Below are 26,976 nucleotides of genomic sequence, written 5' to 3'. Positions count from 1 at the left end.
ACATCCAAATACTTTTGCTCCGACACTGCGACACATCAAAGCAAGAGCGGACCATTTCGTAATTGTGTAATATTTTGGAAACGGAGGAACGTCACATGTTTTACTTGTGCTCTGAACCGCAGTTCCCATGACACAAAGATGATGCTGCGCAGAGCCATTTAAACCGTTTCCTTATTTGTGCGCCTGAGCAAGAGAGGAAAAGTGAGGGACACTTGCCAAACATTTGGCAGGAGGGACACAAAAAGCCTGTGGTTCTTAAGAAAAACAAAGCGTCAATGCTAAATTATGTAATACATAGGGTAGGGGGGTAAAGGTGTCAAGTTTAGTTTTTGCTCCACATTTGTGATATTCAACCATATCTGCCCCACAGCTCCCAGCTTTGTGCTCCCAGACATTACATAATTCCATATAGATGAATAAAGCTACCAACACTGACTCAGTATTAGCAAGTCAATGCACAGTACAGGGTAGTGTGCATTCATAGAAAAGAAATTTAAATTTAAGCCATGACATACATAAGGACTGTTTGATGTTTGGAGGTTACCATAGTGATTAAAGGGATAGTCCAGTTATTTGCACTTCCCATATAGTTAGATGAATAAATAAAAGTCAACTTATTGATCTTTTTGATTTAGTCCAACAGGACGCATATTGCATCATCCATGTGCACAAACACATATAAACCACAGCCAAATTCAGTATTGGTCTTAAGTGATTTAAACATAGTAATCGTTCAATGCCGGGGTTAAAAACATCTCTCTGTACTTTGCAGTGTGTTGTCAGCTTTTCGACTAGCTGACTGACTTCCTCCGTCTTATTCGGACAATTCATTCCATCCATGTGGAGAAGGGAGAAGCCATAAAGTTCAAGTCAAAATCGACAGGAATGTCCTGGTCCAGCCGTGTCTCGGTTAGTGCGGTTAGGCACAGTTCCTTGCATTTACTCCGTACTCTAGCATTTTGTCGTGGCAATGTATCTATTCTGTTCACAAATGATCACAGATGAACCGTGAAAGTTGTGCATGATCTGTTGTCTCAATGCCCATGACCTACTCTGATAACCATCAAAAAAAAAAACACAACCCCCCCTTTGGCCTTTTCTCCTTTGGGCTGGCAGCTCCTCAGGGGAGTTGGGATGAAATAAAAATTCCACAGACTGGGGATTCAAGAAAACCCCTCTCACATTGCACAAGTATTATTTTCACCCTCAGAGTAACTGGCTTTTAGAAAAATGTTAAAAAGGAAAGACGATTGAAATTCTTTATTATAGGAACAACCCCGTGTGATTTACCATCTTGTTTTTAAGGGGGTCCTCAATGGACAACGAACGAACTAAAAAGAATGAATGCGAAATAATAGGCCACACAAAATCAAGAAATCACATTCCAAGCAGAGCATGAAAATGGACATTCATTCATTCAATATAAACTATAATCATCAGGAGATGAAGCCGCCCACTCCCACCCCTTGCAGGTTCTGCTCCGGAAACAAAATGATTACAGACAGACGGACATACTGATCTCTACATCCTCCTGAACTATATGCCAGGAGGATAAAAAGTATTAATTATAGTGAGAGCATCAAGTAATAAAATCTTAAAGCATAGTTATAAGAGCTTTACACACAAAGGTTCTCTTCACCATTTACTTAAAAGACTTCAGGAAGAGAGGGGAAAAAAAGAGTATCACAAATCATAATTAGAGGAGAAAGGAAAAATAAACTGCTTCAAATACTGAGGGGGAAACTGAAACACAATTAAAAATAAACTGGAAGCCCTGAGAGGTAAAGTAATTTTTCTTTTCATCTGTGAAATCAGGCTTATTTTTTTTCCACATTTGAGTAAAGTATATATATATTTGCATTGATAGCACAGCATAAAAATGCCTTTGCTATAACAACTGCCAATTCCACCTGTTATTCATAAAATGTTGAGAATATCACTTCATGTAAATGCTCTGTGGTTCTCTGGTGGTAAACCATTCAAGCATGTGCAATGGTGAAAAGTGTACGAAAAAAAACTTTGCACGGGTAGAAAAATTACATTCAGACTTTCTCCTGAACAAATTCTTTCCGCTTTATGCAATTTTTGGTCTAATTTTATCCTGAAGTTTTCACTAAGCTTTTCTTCTTGTATCAAGGCCCTTCTGAAATGTGATCCTGAAGCGTTCAGGGGGGAAACGTGCCTGCTTTGACATCTTCCAAAGAGGGCAGCATCAATAGAACACTTAACCTACAATTAAGAGTACTTAGTGACTTCACACGTATCTTGGCATGTAAAGACCACATTTACAGAAGAAATGGCCGGCCCCCAGGATATACTACAATCTATTATTAACAGATAATTAAAGTGTGAAGACGGGGAAGAAAATTACAAACAACTGCTTAGCACAAGTAGGCAAACGTTTTTTTATAGTGTTTCTGCACAACAAAATTTCAGAGTTTGCATTTTCACTTAGTAACAAGTGGCACAAACTGGAGGTCCAACACTGTGGCCTTTGTTTTTTTCCCTCGGCTCCATGTGTTGCTCTTCCAGGCAGCTGCGAAACAACGTAACTACCCAGAAACCTGTGGCACCCGGCAGAGACAGGAGAGACGTGGGCAGAACTTCTGTGGAATGAGTGAAAGTAAAATGAGGGGAGAGGCAGAGGTGGGCCAGGGGAGGAGGGATGGGAAAGGCCCCTCCACCCACAAGGTTGGAGAGGGTCAGCGCGGTGACTGGTGTGCACCGGCGGAGGAGGGGGAGGACCCACATGCAAAATATTTAAGATGCTCAGGCAGAGGAGGGCTGCACAGAGGAAGTAAGACAGAGCCTGGGTGAGCTTTTGGTCAACTGAGAGCTCCAACTCAACTGATCAGCCAAAGATTGTATCCAGTCAAGACTTCTAGCAAAGAGCGTCTACGGGGACCGACGACTTTTGAACACCACCAGCGAAGACACCTGAGATTGTACGAAAGTCTAGAGCGTTCGTATATATAAAATGGCAAGAGTAAAGTTGAGCTTAGTGGCTCTCGGGGTCACGCTGCTCCTGTTAGCAGAGACATGGGCCCAGAGTCCCAGGAAGAGACTGGCGCCTTCCAAGCCTTCCAAGGCTCAGTGCTGCGATGAGGTGCGCTCCCTCAAGGTCCAGGTGGCCAATCTGACCAGCCTCCTCGAGGAGATGAGCCGCAAGCAGGAGACAGACCTGATGGCCGTGGTGAGGCAAATAATGGAGCTGGACAAGCAGAACCGGCAGCAAGAGGCACGGGTTACGGAGGCGGAGAGCAAGTACTCGGAGATCAACAACCGTGTGGAGATCATGCAGCTCCAGACCCTACAGTCCGCTACGCAGACCTCATCAGGTGAGCATTAACACTTGGTGACAACTTCTAATAGGCTTGGAATCAAATGACATGTCTATAAAACTGTATGGTCAAAAATGCAGGAATGAGATTTGGCTTGACATCTTTGCCCAAATGAATTTAAGAGAAAGAAATTTGCACACAAATAAAAAAACGTCTTTGAGAGATTGTTAAGTGTTCACACATGCGAAAAATTCATTCATCAGTGACTCTGGTGCATATTTGACCTGCCTCTTACTTTCTCTAGTCTGTTGAGCAGCTGCTGTTAAATTCATCCACACGTGGACACAGAGATTTTAGATATGACTGAACTCTAAATGTACCTTTTGTTTGGCAGCCTTTTCAATAGATTATTTTTCCCAAATTTTGTTATTGAAAGAAAATTGGCGTTTGAGAGAGAAATCTTATTAAATAAGATAAGCCACAAGACTTATTTTCATTGGGAAGAGAACAGATTTTTGAACTGATAAGATCAACTTTAGTGCAAAACTGGCTGAAAGAAGCCTTTCAGTAGAACGTGAGAGCCCAATCTTCACAAAACAGTTCCCAAATGGGTCAAATATTTCCAACACGCGGCACTGTATATTCATTTTAGCCGTAAAAACTATAATCAGCCCCGTCCATTGCTCTGTGGCTCCCGGACAACTGCTGTGAATTGGTGGGGAGGTAGATTACAGTGCACGCACTGATTTGAGCCACCTGACAGCCGTCAAAAGCGTTAGTGTGGAGCTGCGGAGGCCCATGGGCAGGGCTGTCAATAAAGAGTTCCATCAAAGGCATATCATCTCCACCATTCAAGTCAACTTTAAAACACCACTAATCAGCACTGGCTGGCGCAGAGAGGTTAAGTAGGCATGACGTAGTTTATTATTTCAATGCCTCAAACGTGTGGTCTAACAGGGCCACATTTATGTCACTGGCAAAGGGAACACAGGGACCTATTTAAAAGTTGAGTAAATTAGAGACGGGAGAGCAGAACAGGAAGGGATACAAAGATTAGAAGAAGTGGAAGGTTTCCATGTCTTTTTCTTTTACGCGGCTTTTGAATGTATTGGACTCATTACTCCACAATGATCTCATAACCCATTAATGGAATACTGTAACAGGAGTTAAATAGGTGGACTATAGAAAAATATGAGCCCTGCAGTGATTTGGTGTGGATAAAGGTCATTTTTTTCATCTGTTCATTCAGTTAAATATCCATGAGGCTGTTAGAATTTATGACATTGCATATGGTATAAGAATAACCCAAGATTTTCTTCTTTTTTTTTTAGATGCCCTATATGACTGTGCGTCACTGTACAGCAAGAGCTACAAGATCTCTGGCGAGTACAAACTGCCTAAAGATGAGTTTCTGGGGACACCTGAGCTGAGCGTAAGTTATCCTTGAGTCGTGTGTACAGCGAGTACTCTTTGTGTCATTTTTGCTAGAGCATGATGAGATCGGACTGTTCTCTCTGCACTGTATTGAATGCCGGTAAATGCTTTCAGGTCTTCTGCGATATGGACACAAATGGAGGTGGTTGGACCCTGATCCAAAGGCGCAAAGTCGGCCTGACATCATTCAACCGTGACTGGAAGCAGTACAAAAGTGGATTCGGATCCATCCGTGGAGACTTCTGGCTAGGCAATGACAACATCTTCCGTCTAACAAGGCAGCCCAGTATGCTCAGGATTGAGATGGAGGTACTTACACTCATGCAGGCTTGGACCGAGACTCTAAAGAGCGAGAACAAACAAACCATTAAACAAGAATAAACCATAAACCATAAACTGTTTCATGGCGAATAACATTGAAGTAATTTGTTCCAACTGGTACTGAGCAAATAAAAATTCATAATAAATCAACAGAACTTTTAGAGACCTTGGGCAAACCATGGGAGCCAATATTCTCAGGTTCTATAACCGTGACGGTACCTCTCTTAATCATATTATATGTGTTTTCGTACGCAGGACTGGGAAGGGGGGAAGCGTTATGCTGAGTATGGCTTTTTCACAGTCAGTAATGAGCTCAACAGCTACAAGCTCTTCATCGCCAACTACAGTGGGAACGCTGGAGACTCCCTGCGCTACCACAACAACACCAACTTCAGCACCATCCACAAGGATAATGACAAATGTGTGGATGACTGCGCTTCCCTGCGCAAAGGTAAATCCTCCGAGCAAAACAAACTTATACAATACATGTAGTCATTTACACAGCAAAAATACTGTTGGTAATTTCCCTCCAATTAACGATGAATCTAATTCTTTCCTCCAGGTGGTTACTGGTACAACTGCTGCACTGACTCAAACTTGAATGGCATCTTTTACCGCTACGGCGAGCACACAAGGAACACAGATGGGATCACTTGGTATGGCTGGCACGGGCCAAACTACTCCCTCAAGAAAGTGGAGATGAAGGTCCGGCCAGTGGGTTTTCAACCATAGGTGTTTCCTGGATCATGATCATAGGCATGAATGCATGAGAGATTTCACTAATACCTGTTCAACCAAAATTGTATCCTTCTGTCGACTGCGAAAGGAATGACAATGTTGTCCATGACATTCTAATTAAGTTTCAGTCAGATGAATGTGTAATGTTCTGCCGTGTTTGATTGTAAATTGTACTTAGTTTTGTGTATTTATCATTAAAATATTCTATTTTTTAAAGGCTTTGATAGATGCTCTTTACCACTGTCCCATATGGGTAACTAGATTTTTGATTCCTTCTCTTGTTTGTCTTGAAAGCACTAGGATGTTTGTTTGTTTTTTAGTTAACATAAGCCGTTTATGGGTAGCAGCAAGAATCAGTCCAGACTGGTCAGGTTGAGGTTTAGGAACTTATTCAACTAAAGGATCTTTGTGAGTTGCTGGAGTGGGACCAAGCACCTAAAGTATTTCCTATGAATTACACTGCATTCTATTGTAAAACCCTGTCCATTGATGATGGAAATGTGTAATTTGTAAAATGTGTACAGCTCTGTAATTATGTTGTTTTACGTGACAGATAATAAACATATTTTTTAAAAGAAACATGGTGCTTCTACGGCACATTGTCACCTTCACTTGACTTGCTAAAGAGTAGAGTTGTGAAAAACTCGGTGTGAGTCTAAAAGCAAGTCAAGGCCATGCATCCATTCATGTCCAATAATGACCACATATTTGCCTTGAGCCAATGACCTCTGACTCTTGGGTCATCTCCTGACATGTTGGCCAAAGGTCCCAGGACGCCTACGCCAATTGCGGGAATGAAGACCACACACACACACACACACTATTCTGCCATCGAGTGAAATGCCTCCAGGTTTACTACTTTGAAAACAAACACCATTTTGCTTAAAACCAACAGAATTCCTCAGAGCATTCAAATACCCACAGACAGGGAACATGGTCTATACAGGCTGAGCAGAAGCCTTAGTCTGATTCTTTCTGGGTGACAAGTCAGTCAGGGTAAACATCTAATAAAAGCAGAACATTTCTTCACAGTGACAAATGACAAGGGCATTCTATTTCAAGAAAAAAATAAGCTCAAACTATTCAAACATGTGTCCCCGGCAGACATTGAATAGTGTTGTAGGCTGTACGTGCTACTATAAGAGGGCTTTGTCTAGTGACGTATACCTTACTATTGACAAAAACCTCATGTCTCCATAGAGGCCGTTCTAATGGCTAGCCCTTCTGCACGTAGAACATTAAGTAATTTCTCAGGAAAGTTACATTTTAATGAGGTACTAAACCCAAGAAATCATCGAAACCACGGTGGGCGAAATCTAACCGGGTATCGAAACAAAGGGATGGTTCAGATTATGGTTTGTGCTGTTATATGTAGGAATATGAAGTGACAAAAGAATAGGGATGCCTAATGACAAGATAAAGTGTTTAAGATATTCAAAATACAGCTTACACTTAACTGATTTTGTTTTGTTTATTTGCTATTTTGTTTTTTAAAGTGGTGAAAGTGCTGACCTCATCCACAGCAGTACAGGGTGCAGCTTTGGTGCCTCTACTCCTCCAGCTTCTTCAAACAGAGTGGATGAACCCAAATCTACCACTAGGAAAATTAGTTACTAGGATAGGTACCTCATACAAGTACCTTTAATGTTTTCTTTAAGTCTCAGCAAAAACATCATCTGTTGTGTGTATCTCTAAAGTTTTTTTATAGAAACTGTGCTTACCTACCTTTCACCTGTTCCACCTGTTATTTTCATCAGACAGTGGAAAACCACTCTTTTGACAGTCATTACAAAAGTAGAAGATCTCAACCACAGTGGTGGTACACAGCAGGGCTACTGCATTGCAAGACGTTTTCCTGCTTGTGTGTCCACCCCATTCTACACATACATCCATTCCGATTAAGCAGCCCAGAGATCAAAATAAATAAGTGCACATGAACCACACTGGATGGCCAGCATAAGATGAGATTTTGCGCACCAGTTTGTAGCACTTTATAAATTTGAACAAACTAACTTGATCTAAAATTCCATTTCCAAAGCATCGCTATGGTTCGTGGTAACAATGTGGCCACACAGTTATTATTAACACATGGTCCAGATGCAACAATAATCAGCTCTACTCACTACACTGGTAATGGAACCACCAAATTCAGTTTATCTGTGAATTATCAAGAACTTTCCTGTTACAGATTTCATGATACCTATAACACCCACATTCACCCCCATCACTACATTATAAAACCTGCTGTCAAATTAGAGAAAAAGCCATCTAAAGAAACTGCACAATGAACCAATAACGCCATTTGCCAAATTTTCTATAAACAGTGTCCCTCTGTTGTTGGGAATAATGTGGAAAATGTGACATATGCCCATGGCTCTACCCAAAGCTGCAGGGCCTGAAAATAAAGATATTTTCATTTCCTGAAAAATCCCTCACACACTATTCATACCAGTTCCAACTCGTGAAATGTGTACTATGATGAGTACTATATACTATTTAGATTCAGATTTAATACCCTGCAATTTTAACTGACAAACCATTAGAGAATACATGGAACAATTCCTGAAAAAAATCGGAATTATAAACACTGGGTGGGACAAAAATAACAAAACAATTCACTTATGTATGGCAATCCTTCTTTTTTTCTTAAGTCAGTTTGTCACAAAGACTAATGACTTAACAGTAACGTAGAATGATGACACTTCAATTTCCTGCTAACCGAGACGGATAGGAAATGACCTCGTGAGTTGGAAATCCTGATGACAGATTTTTCTTTAGCATGTGCTTCCAGACAAAGCCAATAGGTTAATAGCAATGATGCTGCTGAAACACAACTCTGAAAGACTGCCGGAAGTGTGCTGCACATTGTTTTGGGAAAAATTACTCATGATATACATGACGTTGTGTTAAAAAGGTTAATAATTGCAAAAAAAATCCTAATATAGATTCACAATACTTAAAAATCGCAATCAATATCAAATCGCTACCAAAGTATCGCAATAGTATCGAATCAGCGCATCGTCCCAGCCCTAATAAACACCATGACTCATCAGGTATTAAAATTCCAGTGACGACGCCTCCATCTCATCATAGAGTGCATTAGCTATGAAGCCATTTTTTCCCCAATACAGCCACGACTCAGTATAGCCAGGTTACGCGGTGCTTTTTGCACACCAGCCTCTAGATCTTTTATGGGAAATCCTGGAGAGGTGAGAACCAGATGGGGATATTGAAAACACCAGAGTGCCGGCTCCCATCATTCATCATCATCAAGGCTCCTGAGAAATTGAAAACAGGCCCCTGAGAAACACAAGTCCAGACACTCGCAGATGAAAAGGAGGCAAGCGTCCAATTAGATGCCTGGAAAACAGATTTCTCGATACCATGCCAAAGTCGCAAAAAAAAAAAAAGAAAAAAAAGAGGGATGAGAAAAAGGGGTTGGAAAAAATGACAGGACATATCAAAAAGGTTATGGGACAAGAGGATATGATGTATAATAATCTTTGATATAAAATTGACTCTGAGAGGGAAGTTTAATGTTTGTCTTCAGCAATAAGAAATTGTTAATCACTGACGAACCTGCCAAACCTGTTTTTTATGATTCTGCAGACATTACCAATCGTTTGCCTCCCACTGACTGAATGATGTCGTGATCTCAAAGTTTACAAGAGATTTTTTGTAATTATCGATTTGGACCAAAGGAGACATTACATAACCAAACAAGTTTAGTAGGACCATTACCTACAGCAACAGTCTGTGAAGAAAACGAAAGGCAGAGTTCAGCGGCTTACAGTTCATCAAGGCCGCGGTTGTTTCACATTTAAAAAAAATTAAAAATAAGTTTGCTTCTGGGACCTACCTGATAAGAGACTCCAGGATGAGAGGAGAAGCACCTTTCTGAAACTCCAGCTCTTTATAATGCAGAGCCTTGGCGTAGGCACGACACTTGGCAGCTCGCTCACCGAGCAGCACAATACCATTATCGTCTCTCAGAGGCAGAGGGCCCTGGAAAAAAGAAGAAGAAACTAACTGTTTAAAACAAGTTTGTTCCAAAATGAAATGAAACTTCTGTGACCTCTCCTGTCCTCTACCTGCAACTAGTTTAGTTTGCGCCATCAACAGGACTAATTCTGCTAAGGTCTCACTGACTAACTGTTTTTTAATGTACACTATAAAATCGATTGTTGTGAATGACTAGAATGAGGTAGTTGGATGTGTTTGACACCGACAGAAAACTTTGCATGGCCTTCTTTCCACTGGCTCCGAGTAGGACACTTGTGTTTCTACCGCAGCTTCGCAGCAGGAGGTGCCTGCTGCAACCCATTATTATTATGACCCGACCGTGACGGTCTCTGCCTTCAACTCAACAGCCTTGTCATTAATTAGCTCAACATGTGTGGTCAGACGGCAGACAAACAGAAAGGTGTTCTCTGTTAAACCTACAGTAGCCTCCTGACACCTGCGCAACAAAGCATTGCTGCGGTCTTTCCTACATTCCCGTTCCCTAATTTTTATCCTAATCATAGTAGCCAGGGTGTTTTCTGATCCGGTTAAGTAACTGTTAAGCAGCATGCAATGTATCGTAGTTTGGACAAGCATCAAACCCACAACATGTCGTCCATTTTAAACAATGCCACATGCGCTGTGCCAACATCACAGTTGCTCGTGACGAAGCGCAGGCATCCCACTCGTACAAAATACATGGGCGAACGAAGAGCCCTGGGTGGTTTCTCTTGTTGTTGTTTTGATAAATTCACTGAGCAACAATGTAGGTCCTGTTGCTCGCAGTCATATACTTTACCGTGCGTCAGATTCGACGTGTGACTTACTGGCAAACTATGCATAATTGGATTCAACAAAACATGGAAAATTTAGTCTGAAAATCTGTGGATGACAATGGAAGACAAGGCATGAATTACGCTGGGCCACTACAACATAAAAAGAGATGAGGCTTGAATCCTGCTGCTTTACCAACTGGAGACACATTGAAGTTCAGCCTGTTATCAAATGGTAATTTAACATTACATAGTCCATGTAATGTCGTGTTACATCCAATGGGCCTGCTCTTTCTGTTCCTGAGAGGGCCTGAGCAGTTCCAAATGGACCAGTTACAGTTGAATAATGTGTAGCTCTTGTAGATTTATGATGGCTGGGCCTACTTGTCAGCCCATTTGAATTCTCTAGCTAATATCAAAACCTTGAATTTACAAACTCTAACTGACATAAAGCTGCTACCACCCTAACAAAACATGGTGTGTGTGAACCTGAGGGTTAAAGTGGCAGTTACGGGTCACTGACCTTGTCACTGTGTTCCATGAACTCTGCCAGGTTGAGCAGGGTCTGTGTGACCTCGGCGATGTCCTGCGAGGTGAGAGCCAGCTCGATGCTGCGGATGAGCTCATCCTGCTGGTCCTCACTCAGCTCGGACCAGCAAGACAGGAAGGCAGCGTTGAACAGGTCCCTGTGGGGCCACAGAAACATAATTTTACGCATTAAAAACAAAGACAAACAAATTAGATTTTATCTCAGGAGCAGGAGCAGTATATCAATCAGCTTCAAGATTCTTGTATAGAGTGTGAAAATGATAAGTGAATAACCAAGTACAATGTTGTTTGTTAGCTTTGATCACAGAGCAGATATTACATTTTTCTGTAACAATCTGCTTCAAGTTTACAGTTACACAGAGACACATCTGGAAACTAGTGACATCAGTCTTGTGCTGCTGGTGTCTGAGCAGCTTCACATTGAGCAGCTCAACAACAACAACAACAGCTGATGTTTCACAGCTTTGTTAGAAGGTGGCTGTCCAAACCCTGAGAGGCTTTGCATTCTGTTATGTCTTCGCATTAATGTGGGGAATTACACCAGATCGGCAGCAACATAAAAACAGGCAACCATTTTTAATGTTGAGGCAAATTTTAGTAGTTCTGATTATGTTAAGCCATGAAGACATGGACAATAATAGAATATACAAATCCTACTAATGATAGCTCATAATTAACACTTTCAAACATGCCACAGCTGACACACCAAAGATATTTAGTTTACTGTCATAGAAAGGCAAAGAAACCAAGTAATACTCACATTTAAGAAGCTAAAATGATTTTGACTTTTTTTCTTCATAAAAAACTACTTGAACGATTATTTGATTATTAAAATAGTTGGCAATTAATTTAGTAATCAATTTCTAATCGATTAACTGTTGCAGCTCTACTATGAATAGATCAATTTGCCCATCTATCTATAGATGTTCTATAACTAATAATGACAAAGTGACAAAATTAAATGTACGTCTTACTGAAAAGAAGTAACTTTCTGAAGCCACTGTATATTTATTTTCAATTGTTTGCGGCCTACCACGAATGTGGAGCATTACAGACACGATACAAGAACAAAAAAATAAAAGGACAACGTGAGCTCAACAGGTTCTACGACAGAAGTGGTGTACCTGGCAAGAGGGATGTATGTTTGAGCCAGCGACCAGCACGATCGCAGGGCTGGGGAGGACGACTCCTTGAGCAAGACGACACTCAAGCGCCTCAGCCACTCCAGCCAGTCATCTTTGGACACCTTCCTGGCAGCGCCCCAAGCCTGCGAACACACAGAAAGCATTGATTTCTGAAGTCAATGGGAACTACGTGGGAGCAACACACTTTCTCCAGGTAATGTGTGTGGGATGATCTGGCCACAACGCTTAAGCTACTGGTCATCAAAAGAATCATCCAAAGAATGGAATAGCAGTATTCCAAAAGTCTGCTTTATTTGAATGATCGTGGCGGTGAGTGCTGTGTCAGTCTGTGCGTGAATCTCCCACTGTGTATCTGGTTGCTGTTAAGGCCATAGGCAAATGATTCGCACATTTTCATACCCATTAATCCATCCAGTGACCCTATGTGCCATGTAGAGTAGAATTCATTGTGTTTTTCTCTGCTCATTTGTTCAGGTTTTTCCGTTATTTTGTCAGCAGTTTTGGTTTGTTGATCCGTACGTCATCACCACAAGGAAAGTACGGGCTCATACACAGGACTGTTTACTGCACGCAATAACAATATTGGCAGTAAACAAGTACGCCAGTGAAAACCAATACTGGACGTCTTGTCATGGTGTTACCAGTCTCTAAGAAAGTATTCATATAAGCGACCAGTTTTTAAAATGAAAATCGTCCTGTCTGACCTTTTGAAGTGCCGTCGTGCTGACATGAAGCTTCTTCATAGGCCCCGCCTCCACTGGTCCGCTGACCAGAGTGTCGCCTTGGTTACCACGAAGCTGGCGATGTTGGAAGATTAGAGGGTCTTCCTCCTCCTCTGCCAGAGTGTAGCCCTATTGTGACCACAAACACAGGCCACACACACACACACACACACACACACACACACACACACACACACACACACACACACACACAGACAAACAAACAAACACACAGCCCACACACAGACTGTTGAATAACGCCTCAAAACATGTTTTGTGAATGTAGAAGTGCATTTCCTCCCCGGGGGAACACTGTTGATAAACAGATCATGGTAATGACTTGCTTATGGTGCACTTCACATAAAAAGCGTTGTTTATTTACGATGATGTGATTTATTGTTTGACCACGTGTAGGTACTGTGTCATGAGGGATTGTATTGAGGCAGAGAATTCAGGAGACATGTTGGACTTGTGCATAGCATTAATAGTTTAATTATGTTTATACATTACCTTAACAATGCGACATATGAGTATGTCATAACGCTGGTGGTTGATCCTGTGTTTCAGCATCACTTTGTTCACCATGGGGATGAAGATCTGGTACTGAAAATAAGAGGGAAGGGAAGGAGTGTAAATAAAAGGGTGTGTGTATGGTTTATGTGGTTTACTCTACGCTACCTCTTTCCCCTCATCTTGAGCCAAATAATGGAGTATCGTGCTATTCTGCACTTGTATCTAACCGCCACGAGTCCCAGATCAAAAGCTCCCCCTTTCGCTGCCAGACGTGGCACGCATGTCGGCTGGCGGCTCTGAGGTTACGCCTGAAAAACGATAGGAGGGTTTCAGGATAAGGGAGGGGAGGAAGGGGAGGGGTGAATGTGACCTCATCCCCTCTTGTAAACACTACCCCCCGCCACCAAATGGCCAATGACATCAGCAGTCTGGCAGGAAGTAATAAAGACTGGGGCCAGCAGCAGGGAGGCTGTAAGCGGTATACTGAATAATAGCTACATCTAACGGGAGCCCACGGGGACAGCTACAGTTACCTTTTTGCCTAACTGGAACACCAACGAGGACAAGGTGTCCATGGAGGTGGAGCGCAGCTCGGGCGTGCTGTCAAGTGCCCGAACAATTGGGTGGATAATGCGTGAAGCGTAGTCTGTGAAGTCCAGGGACTCCGTCAGCCGGTCAAGTGTCTCCAAGGAGACCCTGAGCCACACGGAGGAAAAGCAGAAAACACTCAGCTTCAGCACGGACATAAGTAAAAACGCAGAGACAAAGAGAGACTAGGCCTGCTGTGAAGGACTTCTTGAAAATCAGCAAGTAGGAATGTGCATGTTGAGGTATTTGTCAGCTAAATTCTTTTGTATTAAAAGAATCCTACATACAAATGTTGTGCTGTAAACCATTCTACTAGTGTAACCCAGCTCTTCTTTTAAGTATCACAGGAATGGTCTTGTTTCATTCTTTATATTTCTGCGATGCCACTGTATAACAAATGAAATCTGATATAGGAGACACAATAATACAATTAAGTTTAATCAATTAAATCCAATGAGCCGCATGAGCACAGGGACAGCCAAGTGTGGTACTGACTTGCGGGCCTGCAGGGGCACATCGGGGGCATCAAACAGCTTGACAATGGGCGGAAGCAGCAAGTGGAGGTAGTCATCCAGGTTGGCACCAAACAGCTGGATGGCGTTCAGCAGCTGCAAAATAAAGCACAATGCCACATACCGCAACAATCAACGCGAGCAGTTCATTTTAATGAGTTTGTTGTTAGGGCGAAATGGTTTCCTTTAGGGATTCTTAAAGGAAAAGCCGGATGGTGCTTTATTTGCTGGCGAGATGCTGGCATACTGTACATGCCAGCCAGAGGAAAGCTCTGCGTCGCTTTGAGTGGGTGAACGACCAGATGACTTGAGTTGTATGCAGCTTCACAGCAAACGGACCAGACGATCCAATACAAAGTGCATTGGAGCTACAGTCATGTACAAATACACTGAAACAAACCAAAGATGAAAGCCCTGACAGAAACATGGTTTTCAAAGTCCATCCAGAGCCATTATGACCTAAGGCGCCGTCTAGAAAAGTGTTCTGAAAATGTAACATTCACATTTTTTTTGCATGCAAACTTTGCACCAGGTCTTAATTTTGTTGGATTTGGTCTTAACGGGTTAAGGCACACAAACTAGTTACACAATTACCTTCGAAGAAATGGAATGGTTTGATTGTAAGGGAGAACAAATGCCATGAGGACGAGGCTGAATGCCGGATGGCGTTTTGGCCAACTATAGCTAAAGTGACTTTTCTTCTCATCATGAATAGTCAGTAGCTATTTTTCCATCAACCTATTTTGATGGGCATTTTGAAGTATCGCATTAGAAGAAGTTGATATATACGGCAAAATTTTAAATCACAGAAAAGTTAATATGCACGCTCGAGGTTGTTTTGTCTTTTGCAAGAAAGATTTAATGTGCAAAATGCGAGATGGAAACAACTTGGCCGAATAAGTTCTGACGTAGCGGACATTCAACTCACATGACTTGCTCAGTTGAAAGTAACTCCTGCAGAACTCTCTCAAACATACAGCTTGTCGTATGGGCACGTTGCTAAAGCCAACTGTTGTTTTACTTTGCAACCTCTACTTCTTCTACTGTTCTATGGTAGGCCTACGTATCTTATACCACCATCTTCTGACAAAACTGGACTAGTTTATACTGACATAGTTTATATTTATCCAAACCAGATGATGGAAACGCACGTAATTCGCATTTTCTTTTCTTCCGTCTTAAAATTCGCATGACATTTGGATGGAGACATAGCTCGTGAAGTAAATGAACACTCAGATTGTTTTAAGCACTGTGGAAACTCTTCATGTAATTTCTGACAGGTTGACACCAAGTTGTAATTTTGCAAGGGAATTTTTGAAACCGTCACAGCACAACAGCTTGAACATAAAGTTCTAAATTCATAGATGTATCAGCAGGGCGTACTGGGTGTTTTGAGTGCTGTTTCCATCTAGCCAGCCAGTTGTCCATGACACATCTTCCATAAAAAATATTGACATTTACTTTGTGGTTATTTTTTGAGAAGGTTTCTGAACTTGAGCGCGATGGTCAAGTCATAGTGTGTGCACCATGTGTGAACGGCATACGCAGTTGGATGGTGGTCTTGAAGGATGACGTATGTTGCAGCCAACAAATCGACCCCAGACCCTGTCACACACACACACACACACTACGACTGCTTCTGCTCTTTTCCCCCTCCCTCCAACCGCACGTCTGAAAAGCACACGGCGAGACAGCAGGAAGCCGAGGTGGAGGTGTTCAAGTGTGCGTGTGTGCTCCATAAATGATGGAAGTATGTTTTTCTTTTCTTCCAGTTTGGACGAGAAGGAAACCTGATTCTCAAGTCCCCCTTTTCATGACCCCCATCCTGTGTTTAAGATTAGACTCCAGACCCAGTTATAGACTATCCAGACCGTGGGCTGCTGGGTTATCGAATACTGCAGCCTCGGAGACAAAGTGCACTGGAGGGGAGAGCACTGGATGACCGTGCTCCTTGTGATTCTGTTTTTTTGTGGTCTTTACCTAAAGCATGATTTAAGGTTTGAGGGGAAACCCCTGACAACTACTGCCAGCGGCTGCTGAAACAGGAGAGTGTGTTAGCTACAAGTCTATACAGTCTTTGAACTGCTGTACTACAAGGGAACAGCTTAGACCCGAATGGTCTTGATGGATATTGATGAAAACCATGAACAGAGAGCAGTGCCACAATAAGTCAGTCCCCGTGCTTCCTCAAAGAGTGTGGAGAGATGGGAGTACTTTTTAAAAACTTATTCCCCTTGGCAGTGCTGCTGAAATCAAATTATCTACTCAAATAACTCAAATCTAAGAAATGACCTTTCCCAGCCTAATTAGGTCATTTTCTCCACGAGATTTATGACACACAAGAGTACAGCTTACAAATGTCAAAGTGAGCCGAGTGGTCAACTCTGACGTAAAAACAAAATCAGTTAAATTACATATTATTTAGGATCATGTTATACTATGACATCCATATTACCATTTAAATGTCATTATTAAAAGTAGGCACTTAACTTAAACTCTTCTTAATCTCAACCCAGCTTATACTGTATTTCAGTGTACAGATATTTCCTTCTCAGTGATTCATACATTCCTAAGGATGAAACATATAGATAACAGTACAGAATACAAGCACATCTAAATGTTTAAGTTATCTTGACTCTTTCTCTTGCACAGGGTTTGTCCTGTTTAGGGGATTTTAAGGTCCAGTCAGACTGAAATGCACCTGGCCAAATATATATTTTGTGATATGGCAAAGAGAAGGGGGAACAGGGAACAATGTGAACTGGGCTGCGCAGCTGGCAGTGACCGGTATGCTCACAACAGCACAAATTTGCAACATTTACAGTGTTATATAAAACAGTTTACTTGCATTTACCTCCGTCAACAGCCTGCACCCACTGCAGCCAAACAACAACCCTCCTTCTCTGCTGCTCAATGCACAAAATATATTTTCTGAATGAGAGATCAATGAGAGGAAATCTGATCCCAGGTTGCTTTATGAGTAGATCATTTCTCAGCCAAATCAGTGGATTCTGATGAAAATTGGGCTGATGAAAAGTGGACGGTAACAGATATAACCTCCCACCGTACATGCGGGACCATTCACGTACACTGGGCATGCACAGGAAGCAGATTGTCTACTCTGCAGTCGGTTGCTTAGTTGCAGAAAACAGAACAAGGAAAACCCATGGTGAAAAAGTAAGAGCGGGGATTTCTTTGATTGGACCAACATAAAGGTGGAACTGTTACTGACAGCAAGGGTTGGCAACAGTTGTAATTCCTTATCCATGTTGCATTCACCGCTGGCACTCTAGGGAAATGCAGTTTTGTTTTCTACTGCAAACGGATCATTTGACAGGACCGTGACGTATCAAGGCAGAATATGTTGTGACTAGTAAGACCCAATCAGGTAGCGAAAGTGGGTGTCTGTGTTGTTTCCCAAAGTCTCAATTTCAGTCAGTCTGCACTAAAACGCATCACAGGAGTTTTCAAAATAAAAATGGGTCCGGCAACTTTTCCAAAAGTCTCTGATTTCGGGACTCAAACTCTCAATGGTGTTATGCACACCAGACATCAACATGGTATAAGTGATGTGTTTTAAACTAAAAACTATTAGTGTATAGCCTTAGGCTACTATGTGGTTTCCTAAAAGCATCATCAAACATATTTAGGCAGGGACTAATTAATGTTGAAAAAAAGAGAGAGTTGGTTTGGTTTGATCTAAGGCCTCCAACGAAAAGGAAACAGAGAAATTGACAGTGACTCAGCACAATGTAAATATCTTGATGACACTGCCTATTTAGTTTTTATCGCAAGTTTGTTAAGTTGACTTTTGTCATTTTTGTTACTGCTCTGCTCTTTGCTGAGTTAGCATAAATGGCAGTTTCAACCAGTTCTCAAGCAATAATTATGTGTTAAGCCTCTGCTGAGAGTTTTGAGAGCACTTGGTTTTAAACTGTTCGAACTCTGTGACTATTTAAATTTTTCTTTCTGAATTTGTTTCTTTACTGTTTTTATTATTTTAGTGCAATATGTGTTCACGTTTTTCCTCCCCCCCCCCCCCCTTCTATCATTTATTCTGTAGATTTTCCTTCAGCAATAACTCAATTTAAACTCCGCTCATTTTTCTGATGACATAAATTTCACACGCATTCAAAAATCATATAGTGAACTGCACAACCTCTCTCTCACCTTGATGGTAACACTCCGCCCGGGGCTGTTGTCGTGCATGAAGACGCGCAACATGTGCGGGATGAGCTGAGGAAGATAGAGCTTGAACTCGCCGCCCAGTGCCACCACAATCTGCTCGATCAGGAGGATGATGGTGTTCTGCATGGGGTTGTTTGGTGTCCAGTACTCCTGCAGCGCAGAGCAGAATGTGTTAGTGTGTGTTGATAAACTCTGTCCTAGTGGTGTTAAGCACAAAAGACACTAGCTCTCAGTTTCCAAGCTTTGATATAATTTAATGATAAAAATTACTTTACAGCTCAGTAATTTTACAGTTCAATAATATTTGTTGGTCAGTCTATGAAGAGAATCGCAAAATTTTTCCTTCAATAATAAAAAAAAATGCATAAAACTAATACTTCCTAAGCTACCAAGACTGACTCGGCTTGCCGAAAACAGAGTGACCTAAATGACTGCAAGTCCAAATTCTGCATATAAACTTTTTTTTACAAGATCCAGGGGGCATCCAAAGCACCTAGCACACAGCACAGCCTCTTCCACCTTGCTCTGATATAGCGCTGGCCTGAGTAATTGGGTCAAAATGTGTTAGCATCAATGGAGTGAGTGTGAGAGAGAGAGAGAGAGAGAGACGTTTTGGACAGACGTCCCCTCTGCGATCGTGTGCCACGGACAGAGAGGGGATACAGTCACAACACTCCACGGTGAGGAATGGAGACGATTTCCTGTCAGCTTTGATTGACATCACCTCTCTGCGTGGCCCATGGCGTAAATTTTGGAAAATGTCAACACGGCCACTGTTTACATTAGAGATAATAACGGCCGGGGTCATGGTGTGGACTTGAAAGTCACGCAATACGTCCGTCAGTCAATGGGCCTCAGCTGTGAGATCTGGCCGAGGTGTTTTGTCAGTGACCAGAGGTTTTTTCGAGCAGCCCCCAACTTCCTGTTCTCTCCGCCTGTGGCAGCTGACTAGAGTGCAAGTGAGTGTACATCCTGAATGACTATTCCAGCCCCCTCATCTGGATGTAGGAGCTGATCTGGAGCAACAAAAAAAAATGAATAGATTCTTTGTTTCGCTCGCCATTTATTAAGTCAGACGGACTCGAGGCGCAGTGCTCCAGTTCTCTCAATTACTTCTCTCCGGGAGGAGACACCGCCATTTCAAAAAAAGTGTCGGTAACAGCGCGCCCTAAATCCCAATAGAAGGATGGTCATGTGATATTAGTGCCTTGCTATATGATTATTTGTATTTGTGCAAGTACAGGGGGCTAAAGCTTTGACAGATGGTGCACATCATATGATAAGAGTGAGTGTCAGGAGTCACCCTCAAGTTTCCTCTGAGAATGAAACAACATGTTCATCAGAACTGCATCTAACGCAGCAGTTAAAAGTGTAACTCCAAATAAAAGACTTAAAAGTGGGGGAAAAAGACTATCAAAATAAATAACATGATTTCTCATTGTCTCAGACCCACAGCCTCTTTAATCTTGACAGTTAACACCAAACATGATGCGTATTGCTGCGTGACATGGAGCCAGAGCTTCATCCAGGGGCACTGAACACATTACTCCTAATGAGGAAAGTGGAGAGCACAACCGAGTGCAATTAAGAGTTTGCAGCTGTTTGCCTGACTCACGAGAAAATAAGAGAGGCTGGATGATTAGTGTTTAGGGATTTGGAGGAGGAGGAAGGAAGAGAGATGGGATGGGGGGGGGGGTCTACTCACTCTGATGAGGGTAAAGATGTCGTCCATGTAGGGGCGGATGTGGATCTTCACAAAGCACACCACCATTCCCATCTGCTGGAAGAGGAACTGGAGGACAACAAGAGCGGAAAAAAAGAGTGTAAGAGAACTTCTTTATGAATAATTGATTATTAACGAGGGGTGAAGCCTCTTCCCTCTTATTCTGTGGGTCTGCCTACCTCTCGGATACTGGCATCACAGACCCGGATGACATTGAGGAAAGTGGGCATGACCTGGGGCAGGAACTGGACGCACTTGAGACCGAGGGACTTAAAAATGAAGGTGACGGCCTGGACCACCATGGTATGGTGGTTGGACAGCGAGGGGTCCCTCAGGATGCGCATCAACGTGACGATTGCCACGGCCGGGTAGAACTCATCCAGGGGCAGGTTGCCCATGTTCACCAGCATCTCACTAGTGCTGTAGTCGGCTGGGAGGGAGGGGAAACAGAGGGGGTTCACTTTGGTGTTTGCAACTTGCTGATCATGCAGCCACGAGCAACTCACACTCTTGAGGAAGACATTATTATTGTGGTGAGCAAGTAGCAACCACCACCTCCAATAACTCATTAGATTTCATTCCCTACAAATGCAACAGCTTCAAAAAGGAGACGACAGCAGGAGACTCTCCAATGTTCAAATGTACAATCCACTTAAACTTTCAAGTATTTCATAAAAGCATAATCATTTGTCTCCTTGATTGGAAGCGATACCTGTATTTTCCTCATCGTGTGCATCAGATGTTATCGATGGAATATCTACAGTTTGCATGGATATCTGTTTTGTTTTCAGAAATTAGAAAGAATGACGGAACCCATCATTCCTGCTGTTTACTAGGTATTACAGCACATAAAATATTAGAGGATAATGATCGCTTAAATGTAGTTCAGTCTAGCGTTAGCCCTGTAAAAAGAACCGGTAGGTTGACTATTGGTTGTGGGGGAAAAGACTGTCTTTAATTCACTATGTGAAGCCAGCGCTAGTGCCAGTAAGCAGGAGTGAGTCTTTTCTGCAGCCAGACAGTAAAATAACGCCTCCAGCTCGATTCCAGCTCGAAGAATAAAAGCACTCCATTGAAACGATTTGCTTTTTTCCCCCCAAAATGTGACCAGACCATCACGAGTTCTGGAGCTCATTTCACAACCATAAATCCAATTCCAGCTATAACTTCATTGGCCAAAGCCCCGTGTGAATATGTACGATAGCAGACTGTGTCGTCATGACTCTCAAAGACCGTTGGCCAGACAATAATTCTCCAGTGTGCAAGTTTTATATCAACGGTGATTTATTGCATCGCAGGCCCACCCCCGCTCTACTGTCCCAATCAACACCTCCTCACCGCACTAAATACAGCTGAACATGCTTCTGTTGCTGGATATTAGGTTTGACAACAATAATGGGCCGATAGGAAAGGTGAGTCAATATTGTTGGCTTGTTGCTGCTGGACGCTTGTCAGTTCTGGCACAAACCTTCATTATGCTGCTTGCCAACAAATTCAAATAAGGATATTTTTCTTCTGCTACTTTTTAATAAGACAAGGATTAATTGCTGTAGTTGATGACTATGTCCTGTTTGTTTGGTCTAATTCAAATTCCTTGTCTTGTTTGAATTCCAAGAAAAGCTATGGAAAAGTAACTTTGCCAACATAAACAGAGTAGTGCTTCTATGTTTGGATAATTTTCAATCTTGTTTTGGCGTCATGAGGTATTTTGCAGGAGTTCAGATTGTTAGCACTGTGAAGGAAGCACCTTCAGTCCATTCAGTGAGATGGCTGGTACAGACTCTGGCAAAACAAGAAAAAAGTAGCAACAGTTAATCGCTTAGTATTCGACTACAAAATTAATTTGATAATCGATTAATTGGTTCAAATAGATTTTGTGGGGGAAAAGGGCAAAATTCTCTGATTTCAGCTTTTTAAATGTGAATGGGAATCTATGACAGGAAACTGAATATCTTTGGTGTTTGGACAAAACAAAATATCATTTTGAGGATTTTTCACCATTTTATGACATTTTATGGAGAAACCACTAATTGATTAATCGAGAACATAAACGACAGATTAGTCGATTATGAAAATAATAATATGTTACAGCCCTACCCACGTCATTCAGTTAAAAGCTTTCAGCTGTGTCCAATTCTGCCAAGTGCAATGCTATGTCAAAGCTCCACCTTGATCAAACAAATAAGCACAAGCTCACATTCAAGACAGAATCCCATGTATTATTATTATTATTATTATTATTATTGAGACAGGTTCAAGTCGGAACGCGAAGACTCAAACTTTTGCTCACCTCGAAATCGTCGCAATGAAAGGTGAGACGACAGACTTGTAAAAATCAATCTCCCAGGGCATCGTACAATCTGGAGAGTGTTTTGGTGTCTGATAAGTTTTCCGGCTCATGGATCTACGACTCAATCCAACCTTCCTCAGGTCAGATTTTATTCTTTGCTTGAGTACCTGAAGCAACACGCCCACACAAACCCGGCCCCTTAATTTTCTTTTAAATAGTGCCATTTTGATACTCAGGTGAGCGCTGCCGACCGCGATTCAGAATCGCTTCATGAACTGGAGAACTTAAGGAGCCACATGAGGCATTTGGCAGCCATGCTAAGATTAAGAAAGAACAACTTCCTTAAAATAAACAAAAAAACAATGGGGGTCCTTTTTTTTTACATTTAAAATGCATATTTCTTTTCTTAAGATGTTTTATTCATGCTTTCCATGACAGACAATGCAAATGGGGTCGGCCTTTCCATATATCGACGCGGGGCTACAGAGTTTTGCAAGACATCTGAGAATACAGACGTCTGGTATCCAGCGTTTCACTGGCCCTCTGCAGGAGTACAGTTACAGCTGCTTCACTCGTCTCCCCTCAGACTGGACTGTAGACATAGCCGATTGTAGCACATAGATAAGAGGACAGCTTCTCTGTTGGAGCTTGTATTACCGCAGCCTTCACCTATTCTAGATTAATGACAAGATGGCTACACATCTGTTATCTTCAAAGTCCACAAAAAGGCATCAGTGTAAGTTAGGCAGCAGTACTATAGTAATTCAGGCTTCAGATGTGTAGGGAGGAAAAAAAAAACATACTCAGGAGAGATCACACATCATTTCCTCAGTTTTGTTGTGACCCTGATGTTCTGACGCGACGTGATTGGTCCTGTTTGAAGTCAGGTGAGAAGACAGGCCTCAGCCACTGACCTCCCGCGTAACACGAACACGTGCTGCCAGAGACGCGAGCGCTCCAGACACACTGACTCTGACAAATCTGCCAGCAGATACGCAGCCTCCAATTCCCGTCACAGTCCATTTAGTTGCAGAACAAACTGGTAAAACTATTACCATATCGTCCAAGGTCACGTACTGAGACATACGACCGGACCAGGCGCGCGGAGAGACCTGAGTTCTCCATACACAATTCGTATGACGAAAGACAGATTAGCATTTTTATTGCCATTATTATGAATTTTCAAGATCCCCGGTGATTGATGGCAGATGACAAACCGCTTAGAATTTTCCATCCATGAGAAGGCATGTAAAAAGCTATTATCGTGACAGTTTCTGTGGTTTATCACTGTCAGCAGAGGAGGAATCCAAATATTTACAGTGGGCCTTTTACCCCACAACTAGTTTGGCTCGAAGAGGAGCAAAATCATTCATTGTGTTATTTCTCTAATACTGTGGGAAGTAGAGAACATTGTAGCCGGTCAGGGCTGCCAGTTTAAGACAGATGCCACATCATGTGGATACTCTTGCTTCAAATAAGAGCCACGTTTACCTGAATTCGCCGTTTGCAGCCATTGGTATCTAAGAGTTAATCGAGCAGGAAGACGGCTGGGAAAGAATATGACCCAGATGTAAAACCTGGTAAGTACAGACAGTATTTGGACATGAATTAATCTTTCCATACAGACGCTGCCTCAGTGCTTCTGTTCTGTCAGATACATGTCATTGTTCAGACGGTTTATGACAACAAACATATTGACAAAACAGACTTTGACAGTAACAGGATGACGAATGCTTCAGTTGATACGGTTATACATTTATGTGGAAAAGGGCCGTATAAGTAATCACAACTCAAACATAAAAACAGCGATGTACAATATATTAGACAGAGGATTTAAGTCTGTCTAAAGTGGATCACCATAAATTGAATATCTCCACTTTGAAAGATGTGAAGTGGTTACATTTCTCTCTGGACTGGCAGAGGCTCCTTCTGGAGATTTAGCTGGGTGTAGATCAGACACAAGCCAGAAATCAGATCCAGAAGAGCCAAGGCTTCCACAACTCACAAAACCCAAAGCAATAGCTGCTATTGACTTTTCATATCACTTCTCTGCACTCAATTCATAATGAGCTGTAGATTTATGAAAGCAGAACGGCCAAACCATACATGACGCTTCGGCCAAAATGTGTGTTTTTTGACAAGCAGGATTTCAGTGGTGTACGTGAGCCAGATTCAACAAGTCAAATAATTGAAGATGTATCGAGTTCCTCTGGAGAGAAATCATATTCCGATCAAAGAAAAACTGAGCCTGAGATCTAAATGGTGTGTTTTACCCAGAGCTCTTTCCACAGAACAGCCTTGTAACTAACTGAGGGGATTCTGTGAAAGAATTCATGTTTTTACAGGCAAATGGGTAGTCACACCTGTACCAAAAGATTGATATTGACATTAGATTTTCCACAATTAAATATTGATAAATTCAGAGAAACATAAAACATTTTATATCACTGTGTACTGATGCTATAGGAAATGTTTCTTATCTGTGACCACCTTGTCATCTTTTAACATATGAGCTGTAAATTCTTTATAAGAAGGACAAAAAAAGACATGTTTTTAGCTAGAATATTATAAAGACCGACCAATTTGTATTTTTCAATATTAGGGAGTACAATATATATATATATATATATAATTATTATAATTTATCAATCTGTTAATGATTCCTAAGATGTCCTTATCAAACCTTCATGACAAAGAAATGTGATGGAGGCTTAGGCTTGAGGTAAACATAAATGCAAATTTTTCTGAATTGTCTATTCTGTTTGATAAAAAGATTTCACATCTGTTTACATAAGCGCCGATACCGATATGTCTGTGAAAGGTTCATATCAGCCGATCTTATCGGCCAACCGATATATCGGTCGGGCTCTAGAATATTATCAGTCTAAATGTCCCCAAAGAACTGAGGCGGTAAATCGTGACCATGTGCAAATGTCGTGTTTTACATCTCCGATGCCTTTTCTGAATGACATTTTGACTGTTGGAAAATTGAAACTTCTGTTTTCTTCCCTTTGGTGACCTTTAAAACTGAGGTTGATGTTCCCATAAGTTTCCTCGCAGTCCGTGTTGAAGAAGTGTGTTAACGTCTCGGCTCCCTACTGACACATTTGTCCACTTCCTGACTGTTGGTATTCATACAGAGTGTATTTGTTTGCTAATGCAGCGGTGGTTTAGGGAGATGGTCAGGGCTGGACGGGGCTAAGGCAGCAAATCCACCATTCCTTAGTGGAAACACAATAAACTAGAACTGCTATGAATATATAAATTAAACAATAATACCTCTGCCCTGTGGTTTACTTGCCCCTTAAAATCTGTCTGACTGCAGAATCATCTGAAATTCCATTACAGTGAATATAAGTAGTCTAAGGCCACAATAACACCAAGGCCTCTATATACAAACCTTTTTACATTACTTTTCATCTGGCTCACAGACAAAAACAAAATTATAGCAACAACCACAAGGTCCCCAACAGATAAACCCACAGTGAAACTTTCAAGTTTTCCAGAATTGAATACTGGTGCAGCTATATGAGGAACACAACTACAAAGTTTAAGAATCCCTACACTGCTTCCTGGTGAAAAGTCACCGCAATAATTGTTAAAAACTGATTAGTAATGCTGATCAAAGGCTTACCTGAGTCTTGACTGGACTTGGACTCGGAGAGACTGACAGCGGAGGCGTCGCGTGACTGGTCGATCATCCCGATGTTCACCTTGTGTTTGTAGGGGTCCAGAGCTCCGAGGAGACCCAGGACACGGATAGCCTGTTTGGGACACAGCACACACACACACACACACACACACACACACACACACACACACACACACACACACACACGCACACGCACACGCACACGCACGCGCGCACGCGCACGCGCGCACACGCGCACACACACACACACGCACACATGCACACACACACATGCACACAGTCAGCAATCTAGTGACTACCCTATGTTTATAATTATTTGTGCGCTCATAGTATTAAAAAAGGCTATGCCACACCATTTATAAATACATTTTCAAAACAGGTTTCAATTGTCTCCTTGCAGCTCTATATCTCTGCTGAAGTAGCATATTTATCCACTTTTTGGCAAAGGTAGGATTATTTGGAGCATAATGATAATGAAATAAAAACATCATCAACAACGATGTGAAGTATATCGCATGAGTGCTTCGAGAAGCTTTTCTTGAAGT

The 26,976-nt window shown here is 41.9% G+C and overlaps 2 protein-coding genes across 5 annotated transcripts in view; one reads left to right on the top strand and one right to left on the bottom strand.

The window, feature by feature from the left end:
* mtor (mechanistic target of rapamycin kinase) overlaps positions 1–26,976 on the bottom strand; it is an 83,906-nt gene that overhangs the window by 46,132 nt on the left and 10,798 nt on the right. For all 4 annotated transcript variants that reach the window (XM_035644862.2, XM_035644864.2, XM_035644865.2 and 1 more), the window contains 11 exons: positions 26,414–26,543; positions 20,669–20,919; positions 20,472–20,558; positions 18,749–18,916; positions 14,562–14,674; positions 14,012–14,174; positions 13,476–13,568; positions 12,948–13,094; positions 12,223–12,365; positions 11,073–11,235; positions 9,634–9,779 (listed from right to left, as the gene is read on the bottom strand). In XM_035644862.2, the coding sequence (XP_035500755.1) occupies positions 9,634–9,779; positions 11,073–11,235; positions 12,223–12,365; positions 12,948–13,094; positions 13,476–13,568; positions 14,012–14,174; positions 14,562–14,674; positions 18,749–18,916; positions 20,472–20,558; positions 20,669–20,919; positions 26,414–26,543 (1,604 nt within the window). The remainder of the gene's footprint in view (positions 1–9,633; positions 9,780–11,072; positions 11,236–12,222; positions 12,366–12,947; positions 13,095–13,475; positions 13,569–14,011; positions 14,175–14,561; positions 14,675–18,748; positions 18,917–20,471; positions 20,559–20,668; positions 20,920–26,413; positions 26,544–26,976) is intronic.
* On the top strand, positions 2,769–6,353 carry angptl7 (angiopoietin-like 7). The gene is made up of 5 exons (XM_035644867.2): positions 2,769–3,338; positions 4,613–4,713; positions 4,830–5,024; positions 5,292–5,487; positions 5,599–6,353. Exons 1-5 carry the CDS (start codon positions 2,978–2,980, stop codon positions 5,766–5,768), a joined length of 1,023 nt encoding a protein of 340 aa, XP_035500760.1. The 5' UTR covers positions 2,769–2,977; the 3' UTR covers positions 5,769–6,353.

Source organism: Scophthalmus maximus, chromosome 3 (genome assembly GCF_022379125.1).
Source record: "Scophthalmus maximus strain ysfricsl-2021 chromosome 3, ASM2237912v1, whole genome shotgun sequence".
Taxonomy (NCBI): Eukaryota; Metazoa; Chordata; class Actinopteri; order Pleuronectiformes; family Scophthalmidae; genus Scophthalmus; species Scophthalmus maximus.
Note: the sequence above shows the minus strand (reverse complement) of the source record. Positions and strands in the feature narration are given on the sequence as shown.